The sequence below is a fragment of the Cetorhinus maximus genome, chromosome 15, assembly GCF_964194155.1.
Source record: "Cetorhinus maximus chromosome 15, sCetMax3.hap1.1, whole genome shotgun sequence".
Taxonomy (NCBI): Eukaryota; Metazoa; Chordata; class Chondrichthyes; order Lamniformes; family Cetorhinidae; genus Cetorhinus; species Cetorhinus maximus.
In genome coordinates, this window is record NC_135893.1 from 90,682,008 (window position 1) to 90,700,951 (window position 18,944).

An 18,944-nucleotide genomic window follows, 5' to 3' on the forward strand; every position below is an offset into this window, starting at 1 on the left:
GACTAATTAAGGGAAAAAAGGGAATGACAAGACTTGCTGAGAGGCTGAGATGAGGTAGATGAAATGGGAGGAGACTGTGGAGCATGAATACCAGCACAGAATTACTCATGACAAAGCTTGTTTTAACATGTCGTACTGACGGAATAGAATGTACAGAGTGGAACAAAGACCCTCCTGGCCAGGGATTATCCTGGCCCCATCCTCTTCAGCTCCCACTCGCCATCCCATTGATTCCCCTTCCTCACTGTGACTTAATGTAGTGAGTGTGATATTTTTTCCAGTTTACAAGGCATTTATTTCTACCGTTACAGCAGGAGTGGATTCAACACTGATGTCATGGCTGTAATGTAAAAATTTCAGCTGGAAACCCAAACTGTTTAACCCAACCCCTTCGCCCTACCTGATTCTGCGAAAGTAAGAATTTGTTAAAGTTCACATCATCACTTATACCACTGAAGTATTTTAAAAACTAATCGGCCATAAAGCAACACTAAAGTCATTTTCATCAGCTACTGATTTGCTGCAAGTCCATTAATTTATATAGGTGGAAGGATGCTGACTAAAGTCACACAATCCTAAGGTAGCTTGCGGGAATGTAATGGTGATTCAGAAATGGTTAATTCCATGTTGACGATGAAGAAAACAACTTCTGTTTACTAATGCTGCAGTCAGTGGTCCAAACTGTCTATTTTGGAATTTAAAAACAGAAAATGCTGGAAAAGCTCAGCAGGTCTGGCAGCATCTGCGGAGAGAGAAACAGAGTTAACGTTTCCAGTCCACTTTGACTCTGCTTTAGAACGGAATTCTCTCCCTAAGCCTCCCCATCTCTCTCTCTCTCTCCCTTCCTTCCTTTAAGACCATCCCGAAAACCAACTCCTCTGACCAAACAAAAAAACAGAAAATGCTGGAAAAACTCAGCAGGTCTAACAGCATCTGTGGAGATTTTAAAAAAGTTAACGTTACGAGTCCTTATGAATCTGAAGAAGAGGGACTGGAAACATTAACTGTGTTTCTCTCTCCACAGATTGCTGTCAGACCTGCTGAGTTTTCCCAGCATTTTCTGTTTTTATTTCAGATTTCCAACATCCGCAGTGTTTGGCTTTTATCTCACTGACCAAGTGAGAAATTTATCTCACTGACCAAGCTCCGGCTCGGCTGTCCCAATATCTCCTTCTGAGAAATGCCTCAGTCTCAACCATCTTCCGGATAACCACTTACTGTGAAAGTCCTCTGCGCGGTTGGCGCAAGGTTGTTGTATATCAGAGTTTCTAACTAGCTGGTCTAGGCTGGTTAATTTCTGGTTTTAATTAGCCGCCGGGTCATGTCAAACTTGAATGAATCCGGCCGCCCAGACGCAGTTTCCATTGGAATATCCTCACCTTTTGCGCTTGGCTGATCATCCTGCGGACCATCTCCTTGATGTGGATCGAGCCGGCCACAGGAGGCTGGGTGTACACATTGGCTCGGGTCACCCCGCGGTAGGCTGAGGAGTCCGGCCAGCCCAGCTCCAAACAGGGGCGGGATACGTCCGAGGTGTCGGGCCAGTAATGCAGAGAGAGGGGCTTCTTCTCCGGCTCCTCGCTTGCTTTTCTCCCCTCTCCCTCTTCCTCTCCTCCTCTTCCCTCTTCCTCTCCTCCTCCTCCTCCTCCCTCTCCCTCCTCTGGACCCTCTTCACCCTGCCCCTGGGGCCTCGGCCCCTCCGGTAAGAAATCCCGCATCGAGCCCAGGATCTTCTCGATGTCCAACTCCGACAGGAACTCCCTCAAGTTCTCCTTCGCCACCGCTTCGCGAAAGGCTGGGGCCCCGCTGGCCAGGAGGGTCTCCAGCGCCAGCCTCTGGGGCTCGCTGTAGTAAAACTCGGGCTTGGATTCATTGGTCCGGTAGTTGATGTTCCCTTCGTCCAGACACAGTAGCTGCGAGAGAGCCATGGAGAGCCCTAGCGGGGGGAAACCACCCCCTGAGCCCCACACACAAACCGCAGCAGCTGGGCACCGTCAGCGAAGCAAGGATCCGAGGCAGTGGGGACCCGGCAGCCAAACCTTTGGGTTTGGCAACTCGAAAATGCTCCTCCCCGTCTCGTCTCATCTCCTCCCCACCCAACAAACCTCCTGTTTCAGGCAGTGGACTGAGCTCAGCGCCACACCTGGATCTCTCCACCCCTCAGGCTGTCCCATTTCCTCAGGATCCCGGCCACACCCAGATTAGAGTGAATTTTTTAATATATATATATATTTATTTATTTTGAAAGCAGAAGGAAGCCGACTGAGGCGTCAGCTCTTTCTCCAACAGGTGTGTTCTCTGAGGCCACGTTTGCCGGCAATGAACTGACAACCTGCAATGTAACAAAAACAGAATTACCTGGAAAAACTCAGCAGGTCTAACGTAACGCTGCCTTGGCAACAGAGCTGTACTTTTGGATCGTATTTCCCCCCCCTCCCACCCCCAGACGTCCAGACTAGACCGCTTCAGAATACTCAATAGTGAAAGTCTCTTTCAACCGGTGAAAGTGACGAGCCCGCCCATTTCGACAGAGCGGAGAGGATACTTGTCCACTTGTAAAGTAAAGAATGCTTTGGCGTACGGAAAATCATCGGAGGTTTTAAAACAAAAAAGATCTGCCAATTACAACAAAATATAAGCATGTTTGCCTTATTTTAATTTGTTGGCGATTTCCTTTAATTCCATTCGAGTTGCGGAAAGTCAATTTCATTCATACCTCCAGCAGTAAGTGCACAAGATGTGACGGTTTAGGGAGTTTTGTATTGATTGTGGGGTTAGCATCGTACCTAGTATTAAATGGCTTATTTGTCCATCTATTCAGTAAAAAGGAAAAGTTGCAGGGCTATGGGGAAAGAGTGGGGCAATTGAATGGTGCTTCAAAGAGCCAGCATAAGCATGAAGGGCCAAATGCCCCATCTTGCTGTAATATTCTATTAATTTACTTGATAGTCAAAGTCTGAGGTGAGGTCTGATGTTGTGATGCATTGCTGCTTATCAAAGACAGGAGAAAAATTCTGCGGCTGCACAGAGTTAATGGAATAGCCAAGGAGAATTTCCTGTTCATTATCCTGGGGCATATTCCCCAATCGTATTTAGCTGTCAGAGGAAAGGAGCACCACAGAAGATAAGGATCCATGTGGGAGAGTTATGCAAAAATTCAGATGCCAAAGTATCTAGAATAAAAAGGGTGGCAAAAGACCCCCTCCCCTTCCTCTAAAAACACTACAGTCTATGCTAGAAAATGAAATATAAACAGAAAGTGCTAGGATTATACACCAGTTCCCTCAGCAAATATGTCAGGTTAATGTTAGGGATAGAGATTGACCTGACCCTAAATGTTAACCTGCATTCCACTTTTCCAATGCTGATTCCTGTCCTGGATATTTCCAGCAATTTCTGTTTTCAAATAGTTGTTTGGTAGTACAGAACTTGAGTATTGCTAAGAAAAGGGACACGTTGAAGCTTTTCATTTTGCACTCATCAGGACACTTTGCAAGAATATCAATATAAGGGGAAGACAACAATTTATATTATATGAGAAGAAACTGCTGATTGGTTACCAAGTGGACTCCTGGTTGTTAGAGGCACTGCCACGGAGAATGCACCAGTGATGGTGACGGACAGTTAGCTGCCAAACATTGTTGAAATTTAAACCAGGCAGTTTGGTCAATCAGAGTCAAGCTGCCTGGTTTAAATTTCAGCAATGCTTGGCAGTTAACTGTCAGTCACTGTCAGTGGTGCATTCTCCATGGAAGTGCCTCTATCAATCAGAGTCCACTTGGCAACCAATCAGCATTCTCTTCCTATACAGTATAAATTATTGTTTTCTCCTTATACTGGTATTCTTGCAGTGTTCTGATGAGTGGAAGATGAAAAGCTTCAATACTTTCTGTTTTGAAAGTTTTTTGGGTTGACAAAAGGATTTTAGTTTTTTTAATATTTTGATGAACATGGCATCTTTGTGGCTTCTAAAACAGGACAAATTTGGTTACAAAGGAAGTCGTTGTGAAAATGTGGTAAGAATCCATCAGTGGAGGGAATTATAATCATTGAAACACTGTCTCAAAAATACCCTGAGCTGAATTTTTTAAAGATTGCTAATATATTTCTGATAAAAGTATTGGAATTCCCCAACATACATTCACTGTGGGATTTTCAGGTTTGTTTAAAGGTGAAGCAATAACTTCCCTAAGGGGATTTTATTTCCTTGGGCACTTTATTTCTGGAGGATATTGATCATTGTTTCACAATGAGGCATGCAAACAGAGTACTAACCAAGTTAGAACAAAATCAAAAATACTTGGAAAAACTCAGCAGGTCTGAAAGCATTTGCGGAGAGGAACACAGTTAACGTTTCGAATCCGAATGACCCTTCATCAGAACTAAGGAAAAATAGAAAAGAGGTTAAATATAAGCTGATTTAAGGGGTGGTGGGAGTGGGGGGTTGGGGGAGGGGTGTGGGGTGTGGGGGGGTGCGGTGGTAGATCTGGATAGAGGGCCAGTGATAGGTGGAGATAGCCAGAAGACGTCATAGACAAAAGGACAAAGAGGTGTTGACGGTGGTGATATTATCTAAGAAATGTGCTAATGGGAACATTAAGGGTGGAAAGCAGGATGAGCAAGGGACAGATAGCCCTAGTGGGCGTGGGGTGGTGGGGGGAGGGGGTTGGGGGGGGTGGGGGGCGGGGGGAATTGAAATAGGTTAAAAGGTAGAGATAAAACAATGCCTGGAAATACATTTTAAAATAATGGAAATAGGTGGGAAAAGAAAAATATATATAAATTATTGGAAAAAGGGGGATCGGAAAGGGGGTGGGGAAGGAGGAGAGAGTTCATGATCTAAAGTTGTTGAACTCAATATTCAGTCCGGAAGGCTGTAAAGTGCCTAGTCAGAAGATGAGGTGCTGTTCCTCCAGTTTGCGTTCAGCTTCACTGGAACATTGCAGCAGGCCAAGGACGGACACGTGGGCATGAGAGCAGGGTGGAGTGTTGAAATGGCAAGCGACAGGGAGGTCTGGGTAATGCTTGCGGACAGACCGAAGGTGTTCCGCAAAGCGATCACCCAGTCTTCGTTTGGTCTCTCCAATGTGGAGGAAACCGCATTGGGAGTAGCGAATGCAGTAGACTAAATTGAGGGAAGTGCAAGTGAAATGCTTCTTCACTTGAAAGGAGTGTTTGGGCCCTTGGACGGTGAGGAGAGGGGAAGTAAAGGGGCAGGTGTTGCACTTTCTGCAGTTGCATGGGAAGATGCCGTGGGAGGGGGTTGAGGTGTAGGGGGTGATGGAGGAGTGGACCAGGGTGTCCCGGAGGGAACGATGCCTGCGAAATGCCACCAGGGGTGGTGAAGGGAAGATGTGCTTGGTGGTGGCATCATGCTGGAAATGGCGAAGGATGATCACTTTCACTAGCCAAGTTAGCCTGGCTTGTGCCAGACAATTGGTGGGGCACTTTGTTTGTATTCATTACTTTAGGCTATATCCCATTTGGGACACTGGCATTCTGCTGTATGTCAGCTCAGAATTAAGAGTTCGAGCTGCAGCATTGGAAATATCCTGGCGAGGTTTGAAACCTGCATATGTCGAACTCGGAGATCGGAACTTTACCACTCAGACAGAGGCTCACTCATGTAGTGATGATGCTCTTTCCCTTTTAATAATCTTTACTCCAAGCAACCCAGTATCCTGACATTTAAGGGAAGACCAGAAAAGTACATGAGCGAGAAAGGAATTGAACAATATGCCATAGAGTGTGACATAGTCAGGTGGAGGAGGTTTGTGTGGAACATAAACCAGTTGGGCCAAATGGCCTGTGTTTGTGCTGTAATCTCAATCTAATTCTATGTTCTATGTAAAATGACTAAAATGTACAAACTGCTTGACTTATTCCTGGGATGAAGGGCTTATCCTATGAAGAAAGGTTGAACAAATTGGGCCTATACCATTGGAGTTTAGGAGAACAAGGGGTGATCTTATTGAAACATGCAAGATCCTGAGGGGACTTGATAGGGTGGAAACTGGGAGGATGATTCCACTTGTTGGGAAGACTAGAACTAGAGGACACAGTTTAAGAATAAGAAGTCTCCCTTTTAAGACTAAGATAAGAATTTTCTCTTAGAGGGTCGTTAGTATGTGGAATTTTCTTCCCCAGAGAGCAGAGGAGGCTGGGTCATTGAAAATATTCAAGGCAGAGTTAAACAGATTTTTGATAGACAAGGGAGTCAAGGGTTATGGGAGGCAGACAGGAAAGTGGAGTTGAGGCCACAACCAGATCAACCATGATTTGATTGAATGGCAGAGCAGGCTCAAAGGGCTGAATGGCCTACTCCTGCTCCTAAATCCTAGGTTCCTATCCCATCATCTCCAATTGTCCCAGCATTTCCTCAAAATGGCCCCACACTAATAAGGGACACCGCATGATAAAATGGCAATGGTAAAGTTATTAATAAAAAAATAAACTTATGAGACAGGAAGTTGGAACATATATGAAACCAAATTAAGAAGTGTTTTAGGAAGATCATTTTCTATGAAGATAAAAATAACTGGAAAAAGAAAGTATATTGGGAAAACAATTTAAAACATTTGGTTATGTTTACAATAGGACTCCGAAAGAAGTGAAACTAGAAAATAATTCTACCCAGTTTGAACCTCTATTCCACAACCAATGTTAGATCAATGGTAAATTTTAAATCTTGAGATTGCTGGGTTTTTGTTAACCAAAAGTATTAAGAGATATGGGACAAACGTAGATATGTGGAGTTTAACAACAGATCAGCCACAATCTCTTTGAGTGGTGGAATAGACTTGAGGGGCTAAATAGCCTCCTTCAAATCCTATGTTTCCAACTGGGACTCCTTAAGTGTGAAATGGGAGATATTAGGAGAATATTGTATAGCAAAGAAATTAAATTGATTTCTTTCACAATTTTCACTGCAAAAAATAGTGACACCCAACTCTATTGGTTGAAACAGCAAAAATAGAGAACCTAACCATTACCCCTTGACATTCAATGCATTACCATCGCTGAACCCCCACAATCAACATCCTGGGGGTTAACATTAACCAGAAACTGAACTGGACTAGCCATATAAATACTGTGGCTACAAGAGCAGATCAGAGGCTAGGAATGCTGTGGCGAGTAAATCACCTCCTGACTCCCCAAACCCTGTCCACCATCTACAAGGCACAAGTCAGAAGTGTGGTGGAATACTCTCCACTTGCCTGGATGAATGCAGCTCCAACAACACTCAAGAAGCTTGACACCATCCAGGACAAAGCAGCCCACTTGATTGGCAGCCCAATCACAAACATTCACAACCTCCACCATTGACGAACAGTGGCAGCAGTGTGTACCATCTACAAGATGCACTGCCGAAACTCACCAAGGCTCCTTAGACAGCACCTCCCAAACCCACGACCACTACCATCTAGAAGGACGAGGGCAGCAGATAGATGGGAACACCACCACTTGGAAATTCCCCTCCAAGCCACTCACCACCTTGACTTGGAAATATATCGCCATTCCTTCACTGTTGCTGGGTCAAAATCCCGGAACTTCCTCTGTAACAGCACTGTGGGTGTACCTACACCATAGGTACTGCAGCAGTTCAAGAAGGCAGCTCACCACCACCTTCTCTAGGGCAATTTGGGATGGGCAATAAATGTTGGCCTAGCCAGCGAAGCCCACACCCCGTAAAATGAATTTTTAAAAAATTCAAGGGGAACTTCAGTGATCCTCCAAATTGGAAGGATCACCATTGACACCAAGTAGAAACTTGTAGATAACGGAGGTTCCACTGATCAGAATGCAATTATTACAAAAACACTGTGTGGTAAATTTGAAGCATTGAAAAGTTTACACTCAGAATATAAATAAGTTGAAAGCACATATTGGTATGTGTTTCAAAAGCAAAGCCTTAAACAAGTATGGAATCCCTTATATCAGTTAAATTAATTGAAAGTCAAAAGTTTCACCAACTTCTTTATAAATCAGAATAATGTGCTATAAAATTAAGGTTGCATTTCATTGTAAAACATTAGTGTAATTTGTGCTTCAATTGTTTTTAAAATTTTATTGCAACTTGCAGATTTTTTTAGATGCAGTGCCAACAAATAATAATCTATACAATTAAATTGTACAATATTGGTGTGGAACGTAGCATACAACAATTAGTTTGGAAGAAAAATGTTTCCTTGTATCTCTCTTGATAACATATCTAAAAAGCCATCAGTTTGGTATGCAGCTCAATTGTTCCTGCAACTAAAAGCCCTATGGACAATGTCTGCATGTGACATTGAAGCCATATATAACTTAAAAGGCACATGTTGTTTTGCAATCCTACATAGAGCAGGTTTCTTTTTTAAAAAATCCTAGAATTTATGCTCTTCAAAACTATGCATTGTGGAAGTTAGAGGTAGAAATTTTGCATCCTCATTCTTTACAAAGAAGCATGGTAAACAGGAGTATCATAATGTACTTCTTTTTGTCTCCTCATTTTAAATTGGCTTTAAGTGAATATCATGTATTATTAAATGATACATATACAAATACAAATTTATCCTTTGAGGGAATCCCGCATCACAGAAATAATTTGTAGAGGAGTCCAATATAATGACAATATTGGAATTCAAACAATGGTGTACAGTTATGATTACAACTTGAAAGGCATGATTTTCAGTCATTCAAGAATGAAGTAGATTTATAACTCTGCTACCAAGACCTAAAACTGGTGTGACAAATGGTCAAATGGATTGAAAACTAGTTGTGTTCTACACTGGGTGGGAGCTCCATTTGGTTGGTTAATGCCCATGCAGTGCAGGTGAAATTGTCCTATCAGAGATACAGTTAGTACAACTGGAAATCATATTTCAGCCATCGCACTAGTATCCAATTGCAATTGAAAGCACAAAAATACAAGTGAAATGGTCAGAATAGTGTCTGCATGGGAATCCTGCTCATGAAATGGTGCAAATTGTCTTTTAAATTGTGACTGTTGCCTTCCATGCTTTACTTAAAGCAGATAACATTTTAAAAACAGATTCTTCAACTTTTGATTTTTCACGGAATCGAGATCTAGAATATTTCTAGCACTAATCATCATCTCATTATGTATATACTAATCATCATCTCATTCTGTATATACTAACACCACCCCCTCTCGTTACTTATCTTTGATTGGTTGTTGCCACACAATCTGAGCAGTTTTTCATTGATAGTTTATGCACTGTAAGAGAATCCAAATCTTGGCACCAAATATGGTTCACAGCTTAATCCTCTTACTGTGTTTGACCAGTCTTGTCACAGACAATGTCACTAAATAGTAGATGCACAGAGAAATAAATAGTATTACTCCCTTTTCCCTTTGTGTAGAGATGTTACCTTTGTTGATCCTTTCAACCTTGACTCTCTACAAATTGTGACAGTCAAAATATTTGTAGGCCTCTAGTCATATACACTGTCAATGGTGATTCATTACGGTATGACAAGTGTTATTGTGGACATGAACTCCAGAAATAAGATAATTCATATAAAACTTTCAGATGGTCAATCTAATTACCCTTAAGCTTGTCATTAATCAATCACTTTAGCCCCATTACCTGTTTCCCTATCTCAGGACCATCTTGGCTGTCTCGATTCACAATCCATTGAAAAGGTTTCGTCAAACAGGTATGAATCACACATTCTGCAGTTTCAGCAAAAATTAAACAGCACAGTCAGCTAAGGTGTACCCTGACACTTTAAACACTAAATCATCCCATGAATGAATAACTTTCCAGCTCTTGTACAGATCTCCAAGCACTTTATAAGTAAAAAGAAAGTAAAATCATGTGAGATTAAACCAAATCTTAATGTTAGATATTCATGTCTCCATAACTGTAGTACCTTATAGTTCCTACCTTCACCTATATTGCATACATCTTCAGTTTGTTTTATCATCAATTTATGCATATATATTTTTTGTAGGTCTTGTGGTATTACTCAAGGTGAGTAGGAGGTTAGACTGTCACAAGGAGGGATTGCTGTTGTGTAGACGTGGGAAGGGGTTCACATCTTGAGGGAATCTGGGAAGAACTTTGTTATAGTTCTGCTCAGAGGCAGCGAGGCCGTGAATGGCAAGCCATGTTGTCAGGTGGATATAATTTCAAGCTAATGTAGGAAGTTTTCATTATAAATGTAGATGTATGAATTTATAATGAATAAGGAAGTACATGCCAATGGAAGATTTTTAGCATGTAGATAACTAGCATGTTGTCCCTGGTAAGACAGAACATGCACTGTTTTACTACATAGTATTTACAGCATGGAAACATGCGCTTTATACAAGCATTAGAATGAGCATTATAACATGTAAAACACATCATATTATAATAAGGCTACAAAGTGTAACTATCATTAAAATGAACACTATTATAATAAGGCTACAAAGTGTAGCTTTGATTAAGAAAATGTTGGCTGACTTCTTATACAGGTCAATTAAGGGACATTTGACATTTTGTCTCTGGTATCTTTCAATGTTGGAAAATTTCTTTATGACTTTCTTGCAGTGTGACAGAGAAATTTGAACATAACACTTGAAGTATAACATGAGCTTAATAGGCAGGACATGCATATTAGACATTACACTCTATTATAATACAGATTATAATATTATAATATCTATCTATCCATATGATAGATATCATACCCATAGAACATATATTTTTGGGAACTCTAAGAGTCAAGTTAAAATACCATCAAATTTCTTCTTTGAAGGGAAAGTCATGCCGAATTCATTGAACCTATGTGTTATTTTTTGCAGAACCAGTGTGTAATACAGATCTCACACTGAGGACTTGCAAATGAGATCTAAAAAGAATGAAAAGGGATGGAAGTTGACTGGTGACTAACATCTCATATGCATACCTTAAAAGTCTTGGGTCTAATGCTTGAATATCGAGCAACACCTTTCAAAGGTATCGCCCCTTGGAGTGCCACACCACAGAACATCACAGCCCATAGTGTTGCATTGAGTTACATCAAGTCTACAGCACAGAAGCAGGATATTCGGCACAACTAGTCTATGCCAGTGTTGATGCTAACATTTGAGCATCTGTCTATCCCACTTCATCTAACTCTATTAAAATAGCCTTCTATTCTTTTCTCCGTTGTGAGCATCTAGCTTCCTGTTAAATGTGTCCAGGCTATTTGCCTCACTGTGATAATGCATTCCACATGTTAAGCTCACTTTGTGTAAAAATGTTTCTTTTGAATTCCCTCGTTATTAGTGCCTGTCTTATACGTATGCCCCCTTGTTTTGGACACACCCACAAGTGGAAACGTTTTCAATAGCGGGATAAGGTCTTGTGGTGCAATGGGTAACATTCCTGCTTCTGAGGTAGAAGATCCAGCTTCGTGTCCCACCCTAGGACTTGATGGCCAAGGAAGGTGTGTTCCTAGCACAGCCAAAGAGGTTGGGTATCAACCTGCAAATTCGTCCAACACATGCCAATGGCGGGCAGTAAAAGCAGGAGAGATTCCTGGTCTGCCGTGTGATGGAAAGAACATTGGAGCCTCTACCATCACTATCCATAGCTCCAGACTGCAACATGCATGTAAAAGTGCAAGTTGCCACAGCAACCTGGGCTCCCTGATCAAACTGTAACACACCAGTAGGGTAGAGTTTCATCTTGCTTCCCGTGCCTTAAACTGGTATTGCAGCTCAGCCACCCATTGCAGAAACTGCCCAATCCTCCTAACAATTCAAGCACAGAGGTCGATTTCTAAAGGATGGAATTCAAAAGCAAGGAAGCCATTTTAAACATACATAGAGCCTTGCTTACACTGCCCAGAGTACTGTGATGCCAGACCTGAGAGTTATAATTGTTAGGAAAGACTGTAGAGGCTGGAGCTCTTTTCTCTGGAAAAGAGAAAGCTGAGTGGTGACATGATAGAGACCTTTAAGAAAATGAAAGGGTTTGATACAGATAAGGAAAATGTTTCCACATGTGTGGGAGTCCAAAACCAGGGGCCATAAATAAAAGATAGCCATTAATAAATCCAATAGGGAATTCAACACAAACTTCTTCACCCAGAGAGTGGTGAGAACATGGCACTCACTACCACAAGGAGTAGCTGAGGCAAATGGCACAGATGCATTTAAGCGGGAGTTAGAGACGTATGGAAGGGAGGCAGAAATAGAATGATATGTTGATAGGATTTGATGAAGAGGAATGAGAGGAGGCTCAGCAGGAGCATTAACACAGGCATGGACCAATTGGACCAAATGGCCGGTTTCTGTCCTGTGGACTCGATGTAACTCCTTTCCATTGATTTCAACCAGAAAATGTTGGGGTCGGTATAGAGGGACACAGTATCCTCCATGCGTGGGAAACCAAATATGCCATATTCCACTTCCAGGGCCAGGAAATATGGAAATGCTCGTTTGAACCTGTTAACTATCAGATATTTGCATCTTGCTTTAGTTGTAATTATTCGTGATTCATCCAGTGTTGAGATAAGTAGTAAATTAAGGCTGATGCTGGATATGGGCAGAACATCAAGCAGTTCTGACGGAGGTTGGAGCTGCCTGAACTTATCGTCTGCAAGTGCCAGTGCAACCATTTAGCTTTCTAACAAATGATTCGCTGGCATGTGCAGTCATCTCAAATTTTTCCTGTAAGCGTCTTTTTGTAAATGATTGAAAATCATGACTAACACATCTGCAATTTCCTCAACTACTCCAGAGATCAGTGGTTTTGCACTCATCATTAAAGGAACATTTCATCACCTTATGCAACCCTGTTCAATGGAAGATATCATTTGGTAATTTAAGGATGGGAGGCTGAAACTTTCCATTAAAGTGAATTATAACAAAGTTAATCATTTACAAAAAGACATTGACATAAAAAATTGAGGTAATTAAGTATGATAGTGAATTAGGTTAACAAACTGTGCTTTTTCAATTGGAAAATAGCAAATGTCAATCTGTTATTTAAGAAGGTGGGTGGAGGGCACAGTGGGCGTGGGGAAGAATACTGAGTGACTGCAGACCCATCAGTTGTGGGGAGATTATTTAAATCTATCATCAACAAATGATATGTTTTCGATGTTGATTTGAGGGTTAAGCATTGGCCAGGACACTTGGAGAACGCCCCTACTCTTCTTTGTAGTACAGTGGGATTTTGTGTGCTCACCTCAGAGGGCAGATGGGGCCTCGCTGTAAGGTCTCACTCAAAAGATGGCACTTCCAGCAATGCAGCACTCCCTCAGCCGAACGAGTATCAACCGAGATTTTTGTGCTCAACCCACATCCTTCTGATTCAGATGCACGGTTCCCACACTCTGTGCCACGGCTGACACCTAATGTGATTGAGAAACTATTTATCAAAAATAAAGAAAAAAAGAGCCAAGTTGCATAAGTAGGACAGCCTAATTCTTGAAGCACAACTTTGTGGTGCTTACAGCTGGCTGTTTACAGAATCTGGACCCCATTACACTGTCATTTCTGAATCAGTAAAAACAGACTGATGAAAAGACAGAAAGAAGTGCATTTATATTTCACTTTTTACCATTACTGGATGACTCAAACCACTTTACAACCAGTGAAGTACTTTTGACGTGCAGTCACTGTAGTAATCTAGAAAACGTGGCAACCAATTTTGCACAGAGCAAACTCCCACAAGCAACAACATGATAATGACCAGATAATCTGTTTCCATGATGTTGCTTCAGAGGTAAATATTGGCCAGGTCACCTCCCCAAAATAGTAGCATGAGATTTTTTACATCCACCAGAGCAGATAGATGGGTCTTGGTTTAATGTCTTATCTGAACAACAGTAGCTCCAGTACTGCAGCATGCCCTCAGTACTGCATTGGAGTGTTAGCCTTGAATTTTGTCCTGGAGTAGGACTTGAACCTAGAAACTTGTAATTCAAAGGTGAAAGTGTTACCAACTGAGCCACAGCTGGCACAATGATCAGGTGGAGCTAGCTGATGTGGGAGGCAGATGAAAATGGACAGGATCTGAATCTAAGTTCTAAGGTTAAACTGGCCGGGCTAACTTTGGTGCAATATCAGATTATATTTTATTAAGGAAATAACAATGGAAATATCTTCTCCAAAGAAATATATCTCATGCATAAATTTTAATGATTACAAAATAAAATGCATGGCCAGGGCACAAACAATAATAATTATTTTGTTTTGTTCACACTCAGATTCAGTCGCATGTGTCGATCCTGAGGAATGTATAAAGGTGTGTGGGACTGAAGTGGGATGTTCTAACATTGCTTTCCCAAAACTCGTGATTGAACTGATGCCTGATGGTAACTTTATTTCATAATTTTTTTTTACATCAAGTTTTTTTATCCTCAAGAGGTGGATGATTACAGCGACAGTGAAGGAATGGCAATGTAGTTCCAAGTCAGGATGTTGTGTAGCTCGGAGAGGAACTTCCGGGGTGGCGGTGTTCCCATGTGTTTGCTGCCCCTGTCCTTCCAGGTGGTAGGAGTCACAGGTTTGAAAGTTGCTCTTAAAGGAGACTTGGTGGGTTGCTGCAGTGCATTTTGTAGATGGTACACACTGCTGCTACTGTGTGTCAGTGGTGGAGGGAATGAATGTTAGTGAATGGGGTGCCAATCAAGTGGGCTGCTTTGTCCTGGATGATGTCAAGTTTCTTGAGTGTTATGGGAACTGCCCTCATCCAGTTTAAGGGACATGGAGGCAGGGGAAAGGTACAGAAATAAAGAACAGCGAATCAATGAAGGGATTCAAACATTTACTGGTTCAAGGCAGCCAGATCATGAGGATACAGGTTGTGGTTGTATACAATTCGCATGGTATAGGAGGCAACATATTGGCATAGATAGAAGATTGGCTGGCTAACAGGAAGCAGAGAGTAGGCATAAATGGGTTTTTCCTGGTTGGCAAGATGTAACGAGTGGTGTGCCACAGGGATCAGTGCTGGGACCTCAACCGTTCACAATTGAAGGGATGAAGGGATGATTGTCAAATTTGCTGATGACACAAAGATAAGTAGGAAAGTAAGTTGTGAAGAGGACATAAGGAGGCTACAAAAAGGTATGGATAGGTTAAGTGAGTGGGAAAAGATCTGGCAAATGAAGTATAATGTGAGAAAATGTGAAATTGTCCATTTTGACAGGAAGAATAAAAGAGAAGCATATTATCTAAATGGTGAAAAATTGCAAAGCTCTGTGATGCAGAGGGATCTTGGTGTCTTAGTGCATGAATCACAAAAGGCTAGTATGCAAGTACAGCAAATAGTTAGGAAATCTAATATAATGTTATCATTTATTATGAGGGGTATAGGGAAGTTATGCTTCAGTTATACAGAGCACTAGTGAGACCACATCCAGAGTACAATGTTGGCCACCTTATTTAAGGAAGGATGTAAATGCATTGGAAGCAGTTCAGGGAAGGTTTACCAGACTAATACCTGGCATGGCCGGGTTGGCTTATGAGGAAAGATTGGACAGGTTAGGCTTGTATCCGCTGGAGTTCAGAGGAGTAAGAGGCAACTTGATTGAAACATATAAGATCCAGAAGGGTCTTGGCAGAATGGATGTGGAGAGGTGGATAGGTTCTTGGTAAGTAAGGGGGTGATTGGTTATTGGGGGTAGGCAGGATGCAGATTTGAGTTACAATCAGATCAGCCATGATCTTAATGAATGATGGAGCAGGCTCGAGGGGCCGAATGGCCTACTCCTGCTCCTTCTTCGTATTCTGCTGCTGCTGATGGCCCACAGCACCTCATGGATGCTTAATTTTTAGTTGCTAGTCAAAATATATCCCATTTAGTACGTTTGTGCTGCATCCTCAATGTGAAGACTTTGTCCCCACAAGGACTGTATGGTGGTCACTCCTACAAATACTGTCATGAACAAATGCATCTGCAACAGGTATATTTGTGAGAATGAGGTCAAGTAGATCTTTCCCTCTTGTTGGCTCCTTTACCACCTGCTGCAGTCCCAGTCTAGCAACTATGTCCCTTAGGATTCAGCCAGCTCGGTTAATAGTGGTGCTACCAAGTCACACTTGGTGATGGACATTGAAGTGCCCTACCCAGAGTACATTATGTGCCTTTGCCATCCTCAGTGCTTCCTCCGCATTGTGTTCAACATGGAAGGGTGCTGATTCATCAGCTGAGGGGGGCTGGTAGGCGGTAACCAGTAGGAGGTTTCCTTGCCTATGTTTGGCTTGATGCCGTGAGACTTCATGGGGTCCAGAGTCGATGTTAAGGACTCCCAGGGCAATACATTCATGCTTCCACCTCTGGTGGGTCTGTCTTGCTGGTGGGACAAGACATACCCAAGGATGGCAACGGTGGCGACTGGGACATAGTCATGCTCAGGGAATCATACCTTACAGACAATTTGGCTACTGCCTTACTTGCCTGTGGGCCAGGTCTCCTAATTTTGGTGCAAGCCCCCAGATTTTAGCAAAAAGAACTTTGCACGGTCATCCGCACTGGGTGTGTCATTGTTGTTTCCGATGCCTAGGTCAATGACGGGTAGTTGTCCAGTTTCATTCCTTCATAGACTTCATAGCACTTTGATACAACTGAGTAGTTTGCAAGGACCATTTCAGAGGGCAGTTAAGAGTCGACCACATTGCTATGGGTCTGGAGTCACATGTAGGCCAGACCAAGCAAAGACAGCAGATTTGAACCAGATGGGCTTTTCCAACAATTGACAATGGTTTCATGGTTATTGTTACCGAGACCAGCTTTTAAGTCCATATTTTTATTAAGTGAATTTAGATGCCACCAGCTGCCATGGTTGGATTCAAGCCCATGTCCCCAGTGCATTAGCCTGAGCCTCCGAATGACTAATGACATTAACACCATGCCACTGCCACCCCCTGATAGAACAGATAGGGCCATTTCCACTGGCAGGAACCAGGGGACACTATTTTAAAATAATTGGCAAAAAAAAAACCTGACCTCGGAGGAGGAAAACTCCTTTACTCAGCAAATAGCCATGATCTGGAATGTGCCAACTGAAAGGGTTGGGGAAGCAGATTCAGTAGTAACTTTCAAAAGGGAACTGGCTCTCTCATTAAAAAGGGGAAACAGCGCTATGGGGAAAGAGCAGGGGAAGAGTGGGGCCGATCGCCAGCTCTTTTTAAAAAGCCACATTCCTCCGGTGCTGTGCGCGTTCCTGAAAAATAAAGACCCAAATGCAAAACCCCCTCGCGTCGATTCAGGAGGTGAGCGGTGATGTCATCGTCACGGCTTGTCACTTCAAAAGCCACACCCAGGGCGTGGCGTTGTTACTTACTAGCCCTTTGGCAATACAGCATGTGTTGGGGTGGCAGGGGTCTGGGTGGAGTTGGGTTGGGGAGGTGGGCTAGAGGCCACTGCTTTACTTGGGCTGTCCGCAGTCACATCTTGTATGAGGTGAAGATGATTTGACGTGTCGATTTGCTGGTTGCCAGATCGCCTACAGGTGAAGTCATAGTTAGTTATGTGCACACCTAACAGCCAAACTGTACAATAATGCTGCAAACAAAGAGAAAGCTACACCCAGAACAGCCAGGCTGGATCCATTATTATTACTAGTTAGTCTTGTTTAGTCAGATTGTCCTGCTATATTGAAGAGGAAAATAAGTTCCCCCACCCCCCGCTTTAAGAATAATTAAAATACAAGCAACCGTTCTGGTAACAATCACCTTAGGGCAGTATCATTAAGGATAAAGTCACAGGCTGCACCAGAAAGGGGTAGAGAGACACGACTTGTAATCCCAAAGCCTGGATTAATAACCCAGCGACGTGAGTTCAAATCCCACTATGGTAGTTGAGGATTTAAATTCAATAAATTATATAAATGTAGAAAAAGAGCTGGTATCAGTAATGGTGACCATGGGACCACTGTATTGTCATAAAAACTCCTTTTGTTCATTATTGTCTTTCAGGGAAGGATATCTCCTGTCCTTACCTGGCCTGGCCTGGCCTGGCCTATGTGTGATTCCAGGCCAACAGCCATGTGGTTGACTCTTAGCTGCCCTCTGAAATAGCTTAGCAACCCACTCAGTTGTATCTAAGAACGTGGCTCACAACCACCTTCTATTGGGCAGTTAGGGATTGGCAATAAATATTGGCCTTCCCAGTGACGTCGACATCCTATGAATGAATTTTTTAAAAATTGGAAAACAAAGTCACCAGGTGGAGGCTGACCAGCTGCATTCGGCAAGGGGATCTGACAGAGCGAGGAGATTACTAGGCCAGTTTCCCCAAAGTTTGAGCTGATATGCTGTACACAGAGAGAAGCAAATCCCCCCCATCTCCCAGTGACAAAATCCCCACGGCCACAGCAGGAACAATATGGTTAAATAATATGATGGAACTGTCAGCCTTTTTGGATGCTCAGGGAGAACAATCCCACCCTTTGAAGTGCCTGGTAATAAACCCGTTGATGGTCCCAGTTTGTACAAATAAAAATTTTCAGATCTATGAGGAAAGACCAGGAATTAACATCTTTCAAAGTATCGGCACAGATGCAATAGGCTGGATTGTCTCATTCTCTGCTGTATGATTCTACAATTAGCTTTAGAAATTGCTTCTGTCCTCTACCAAAAACATACCTAATAGGTTGATGGAAATTGTTTGTTTGGGCCAATGGAGCAAACATCTAACAGAAGCTTGTAAACTGATACTGAAGAACTGATGACAGTAGAAATATTTAAGTAATTTAAACTATTGGATGCCTACATTGTTTGAATTCCCTTTTCACGCAAGAACGTTAGCCCTTCTGCATTGGTAAAACTACGTTTTGATCAAAATGATCTGTTTGCTAATCTATTCTCCTCATTTCCTGCCTCATCTCATCATGCCTTTATCACCTCTCAACTATTTCAATACACTCCTGATCAGCTTCCCATCCTCCACCTTCCACACACTTAACTCTGCTGCTGGTATCCTAGCTTGAAATAAGTCTTGTTCAGCTATCAG

General features: G+C 42.5%; 2 protein-coding genes across 3 annotated transcripts in view; one reads left to right on the plus strand and one right to left on the minus strand.

The window, feature by feature from the left end:
* The window catches only part of LOC144690991 (uncharacterized), a 33,736-nt gene extending 31,574 nt beyond the window's left edge, over window positions 1-2,162 (minus strand). The window contains exon 1 of the mRNA XM_078558940.1: window positions 1,380-2,162. Coding sequence (XP_078415066.1) covers window positions 1,380-1,928 — 549 coding nt within the window. The 5' untranslated portion in view covers window positions 1,929-2,162. The remainder of the gene's footprint in view (window positions 1-1,379) is intronic.
* The window catches only part of slc5a10 (solute carrier family 5 member 10), a 128,088-nt gene that overhangs the window by 89,467 nt on the left and 19,677 nt on the right, over window positions 1-18,944 (plus strand). For both annotated transcript variants that reach the window (XM_078558941.1, XM_078558942.1), the window contains one exon: window positions 14,194-14,301. In XM_078558941.1, the coding sequence (XP_078415067.1) occupies window positions 14,194-14,301 (108 nt within the window). The remainder of the gene's footprint in view (window positions 1-14,193; window positions 14,302-18,944) is intronic.